General features: G+C 35.6%; 1 protein-coding gene across 1 annotated transcript in view; it reads left to right on the top strand.

Annotated features, from left to right (window-relative positions):
- ASPH (aspartate beta-hydroxylase) overlaps nt 1-5,753 on the top strand; it is a gene marked incomplete at its 5' end in the record, with an annotated part of 181,780 nt that overhangs the window by 19,779 nt on the left and 156,248 nt on the right. Inside the window, one exon of the mRNA XM_023508263.1 lies at nt 405-446. Coding sequence (XP_023364031.1) covers nt 405-446 — 42 coding nt within the window. The remainder of the gene's footprint in view (nt 1-404; nt 447-5,753) is intronic.

The following is a 5,753-nucleotide window of genomic DNA, read 5'->3' as shown; positions in this document are numbered from 1 at the left end:
GATGGCAAATGTGATTGCCTAGTGAAGTAAGGTGCTGAGTCCTTCACCTTTGTTTGTTATTGATCGTCTGTGGCCCGAGCAGAGGTCATGACCAAGAGTGCGATACTGTGTCTAATGCCAACAATTCTTGAAGGTCTGAAGCCAGTACTGTGCTTGATTAAATCATAGGCTGATCACAGCGCATTTATCTGTTAAAAATTGGTAAAAGTAAGGTTTTAAAGTGACATGTAAATATTTATAATATTATATTTGTAATACTTATATATTGAAGGAATATTTTAACGGTGAATTTAAATAATTTGTTTCATAGAGGCATTGCTTTAATCTATTTTGTAGATACTTATTTTTGCATTCCTATAACATTTTCTGTTCATAACCTATTTTCATCTTATAAATATCAACAGAAGAACCTGGTGGGGTAGCCAAAAGAAAAGCTAAGACTAAAGGTATTTTCTGTTTTTCAAATTAGCCTTGAATGAATGCTTAAAAATGCATGACATTTTTTGGGTATGTTATGTAATTATAGCTACTAATTCCTAAGCTAAACATTATTGCTTTTTGGTTTTGTTTGGGTGCACTTTAGGTTATAAATAATTTTATTGAGACTTTGTTGAAGAATTTTTATCCTCAATCTTAGGATCACAAGTAATTTCCTTTTCACATTATTGGAACTTTGTACTAGTCTTTATGAATTATATTATACCATATCATGCAATATTTATTATATATGTTCAATTTACACATACACATCCTAACTTGCTCCCTAAAACTTTTCTTACCTTGACTTTACTGCTTGAATTACTGGGAAAAAGATGAAGTCTTCAATGATTGATTTCTTTTTACTAAAAGCTCTCAAGATAGCCTGTCTTAGAGCACAATAAAAGCTGGGTGTAGTAGTTTTAACTAAAATGAAAACTTAGGTATATAATATGGAGCACTGCATTACATTGGTATAGAATTTGCTGTTTTGTATTTTAATTCATTACAAATTATTATACCTGTGAACTATTCCACATAGGCTAACAGCTGAACACCACTGCCTTACTTTACATCCCTGTGCTTTTTTCCTGTTCACATGTGTAGTCCTGTCCATCATGGAGAGGGGCATGGGGGGTGCATGAGGGTCCTTGCAAACTTGCGAAATTCTGTCAGTCTTCTATTCAGATCCTTGACATATTGTTTGTGGTTCACTTTTGGAGGGAATAGGAACAGATGAGACTTCTCCTATGTGATTTATAGGGTTTTGTGATTTGTATTTTATCATTAGGAAGTTTTAATGTTTTAACCTTTTATCTCTCCTGAATAATCCCTGGGAAGAAAACAGTTTTCACTGTTTTATTTTTACATAAATAATGATGAAATAAATGGCTAATAACATATACTTTTATTTATTCATCTAGACATGCAAATTAAACATTAAAGATTTAATTTTTTTATAGGCAGTTTGCAGAATATGATCTTACAGCATTGCACACAGATTTTAGTTTTTTGTAATGCCATTATCTGTGTTGCTCTACAGACAGCAGTGAAGCAGAAGGAAGACTCAGGGTGTTTCTGAATGAATACTCGTCTGTTTTCTTACCAGGTTTTAATAAGATTTTTAGGAAGAACTGAAGAATTTCCTGGTTCATCACCAGGAGGTTCAATTAATGGAGAAACCTTATATGACATTTTTGCTGGTTAATCACAGTTTTGTTAGGCCACTTAGACAGATACAATGCTTCTTTCAGTGAACACTGTAAATCTAGTGCTTGGGTTGAACAATAGTTTGTGCTGTGTATGTTTTACATGATTTTGATGGGTGAAAAAATCATCTACATTTCATTATATTACAGAAATCTTTCATTTTCTTTCTTGCTACTTAAATGCTACATTGTACAGTAAATGCCTTACCTTATGATGTCCTAATGAGAATGCAAACAGATGAAATTCAGAGCTTTTCTTAACTGCTCTGTTAAGCTGTATGTAAAGCAAGTTGAAAGCAATATCTTCCATTAGATTTGAAAAAGCTGTCTACTCCATTTAATGGCCCTGTCTCATCTATGAACATGAAAGACATTATGTTGGCTTGATTGGCTCTGCATAAATTAACAGGAAACGTACTTAAAGGAATACTGATTTCATCATGATGAATATAAACAGAAAGAAATTCTAATTTGTCATTTTAAATACTACAGATAATTTTAACGTTTCATGCACATGAAAATTATCTTTTGCATAGTTAGCTAAAAAATTATATTTAATTTGCATTTGCACATATTTGGTTTCAAGGAATTTGTAAGCACATATATTTTATGGACACTGTTTTATTTGAGCTAAATTTTTAAATTATCTTTACACATAAACTTACAAGTCGTGAAAAATTTATTCTTGCATTGCCAATGTTCCTTTAATTATGACATTATAGTTGTGAAGTACGAAGTGTTAACACTTTGTGTAAAGTCCTGTACCTTTCTGTATGCACTTGTTTTTGCAATGTTGCATGTTAATCTTTTTTTAAGAGAAGTCTTACCATATTTCTAGCTGGAGAAATGTGGCAAGCTGCTAGCATTTCTTTTGTAGTTGATATTTTATAGAGGTTTGCATCTATTTTTAGCTGACTTAAATACAAGTAAATTATAGTAGCATTTTGAATGAGCATTTCCTGTGTGGGGGGGGGATAAAAAAATAACACCTTTTCACTAACTTGCTGTTCTATGAATTAAAAGATGCTGTCAATAAACATTTTTTCCTTTGATTGGAAAACTTGAAAGTTAAAGAACTCACTAAAGAAGAGCTCAAGAAGGAAAAAGAGAAGCCCGAATCAAGGAAGGAAAGTAAGATTGAAGAGAGAAAAAAGGGGAAGAAAGAAAAAGCGAATGGCCGGAAGGATAAGAAAATCCCTGATGCAGATGTATCCAGGAAAGAGTCTCCTAAGGGGAAAAAAGACAGAGACAAAGAGAGAGTGGACCCAGATAAAACTGCTAAACCCAAGGAAAATAGGAAAAAATCAGCAAATACAAAGGATATTCCTAGTAAAATGGCATCCCGAGACAGAGATGGCCGAAGGGACGGTAGGAGTTCTACCAGACAGGCGTACTTAGCGAAGGGAAGTGACCAGAAGAGGAAGAGCTGAAAAGCTCGGACATCGGCACCCCAGGAAAGGGGCATGTTCTTGTTTGTGATTTGCTGCTAACGGCCAGAGAAAATGTAATATTGCCCTGGTTGGAGAAATGTATCAATTAGCCATTGAGTATTTTATTGGTGCTCAGCAGTTGAATTTGAAATTTAATGTACAGTCTCATGCTTCTAAGTTTAAAAGATGAAGCTTCAGGAAAACATGATGTAATAACTTCTGTTTTATTAACTTATTGATCATGTGTCAGACGTGTGTAGTATGAAGTATAATGAATTTATTAATATATTGAACACTTCCATTGGAGTTAAATAAAAATATCAAGATGTTAAATAGTGTTTCTGTGCACTTTCGCGTGTGCTAAATGCTGGGGGATGAGACGTTACCCTCTGTCTCAGTTTGTGCTCTGCTCTCCTCCCTCCTCCCCTGCCTGCTTCCCGCTTCCCTATTTTCCTCCTGCGGGGCACCTCCCTGGGCTCCTGTGCTGCCTCCTTCTCCCAGTTCCTTCCCTTGCAGCCCCCCCCCAGTCTGTCAGGGGCCACTCCTTCCTCAGGCTCCTCCCAGGTTCCCCATCTCTCCTCCCTCCCACAGTCTTTGACTTTCTCCTTCTCCTCCCTCCTCACCCCTGCATGCCCCCTCCTCACCCCTGCATGCCCCCTCCTCCTGACCTCTCCTCAGACACCCCTCCCTTCCTTTCCAGCCAGTCCCCAGTTCTGCCCTTCTCCTGTCTGGCAATTACTTCGCACCCACTGGTACCAGCTACACTGCTCTGGGAACTCTGGATATAGCCATAAATAAAAAGGGATGTTTAAGAAGAACACGTGTATTTATGATAATACAATTACAACTTATGATAACACTTGTATTGTCTCGGAATGGTTATAGAAAGGTTTTAATTATTTCAAATTAGGATTCCTTTCATTTTATTTCACAGTTTTTCAGTTATGTTGGTTGAATGGCAAGTATTTTTCATATTTGATAGTGTTATAGTCATTTGCTGTTTCTAAGGAATTGCAAACTTGAGATCTAACTAAAGATTAGAATTTAGTTCCTGGGAAAACATTTAATAAAGTAAAATTTCAATGAGAAATACTGTACATTTGTACAGACGGTTTATCCTGTTCTGCACATGAAGTTTTAAATCTCTAATAGTGACCACTGTGAAATACGGTTAATGAGAAGAGTGACCTGATTATTCATGAAGTCATGTTTATAGCTAATATAAATCTGTGAAACTTTATAACAAACAGGTTTTAATGAATAAAGATAAATAAAACTATGTGAAAGTTTTAAAAATCAGTTCGAATCAAAAGTGCTGCCACAAAGATTTCATTTTTAAAGAAGAATTCTTCACTTTTCCTATGAAGAGATTTAAAAAATAGAGATTTTGAACCTAATTAAAGATATTTCAACTCAATGGTATTTTACACAATGAGTAAACTTAATTGTAAATACTTCTAAAAAGTATTTGGCGCTTTTTCCTTACATGCTTATACCTTTTACTCTTTACAATCAGCCACTTAGATATTTAGTTAACAGATATTCCCACTGATAAAATTAAATAGCAAGGGAGAATCCTAAAGCATATTTGATCTGATGTCTCTAATCCTGTTGGTTTATTGCTAAAAACTAAGACCCAAAGTAATTTTAACATGTGATATTTTGGAGTTTTATATGTAGATTGCACAGGATTTTTTGTTTTTATAGATTACAAGAACAATAAACCATAAAGGGGATTTTATGGCCCTTTTGGTTGGCAGGGGGCACTGGTGGCAGGGGAACAGACCCAAGTGCCCTTGTCGTCAGAGCTCTGCCACTTAACTGCCTCCCTTGCTGATTCCTGCCTGGCTTTATTCTATGTGCTACTCCCAAGGATCAAGCTGGCCCCCCAGCAGGCTTGGACCCAGCTTTCTAGTTTACCAGCCATAGTGCAAAGGCAGTTTTCTCCAATGGTTCTGGAAGAAAAGTCCCTGGGAGAATTCTGATCAGCCTGGCTGACCTGGTGAAGATCTGTGACTTTTTGTAGGTGGGGATGGGTTAATCTTCCCAGGCTCCATCTTGTGCACAGAGGTTTGGGGTGGGGATTGAATGAGTCTTACCCACACTCTGTGAAGTGTTGGGTTTCTGGGACAAGAAGAGGGAGGCTCTGACTGAGAACTGGACAAATAAGAAGCAGAACTGATGTCACCACACATCACAGAGTTCACAAGGTTTTCAAGATATATCCAAATGTTAAGTCTTGGTGCTGAGATAAATGGAATGATTTTTAAAAATTTGTGTACAAAACTTTAGGTGCTACAGATAATTTGTTCTCTCTTATAGATGAGCAGAAAATTATAATAATTTTTACCTTGGTTTTTGAAGTTCATGACTAGGGGGCAGAAAATACATAAATGCTACGTTCTAAGCAAATGAGTGAAAACATTTTAAAATAACCTAATCAGCATACAGACAAAAGCAATGTCTGTTGCTGTTTATTAAAGTACTTTGAAATGCTTTGGTTCTATCATTGATTTTTCTTTCTTTTCATTATTATAGTTTTACTTTATTTGCAGCAACTGTCAGCAATTTTTTGAGAGCAGGGAGGATATCTCCTCAAAGAATTGTTCTTTTGTTTCTTCCTTTTTTTTTTTTTTTT

Source organism: Otolemur garnettii, unplaced genomic scaffold (assembly GCF_000181295.1).
Source record: "Otolemur garnettii isolate 467f Iridium unplaced genomic scaffold, OtoGar3 scaffold00234, whole genome shotgun sequence".
NCBI lineage: Eukaryota > Metazoa > Chordata > Mammalia > Primates > Galagidae > Otolemur > Otolemur garnettii.
Note: the sequence above shows the minus strand (reverse complement) of the source record. Positions and strands in the feature narration are given on the sequence as shown.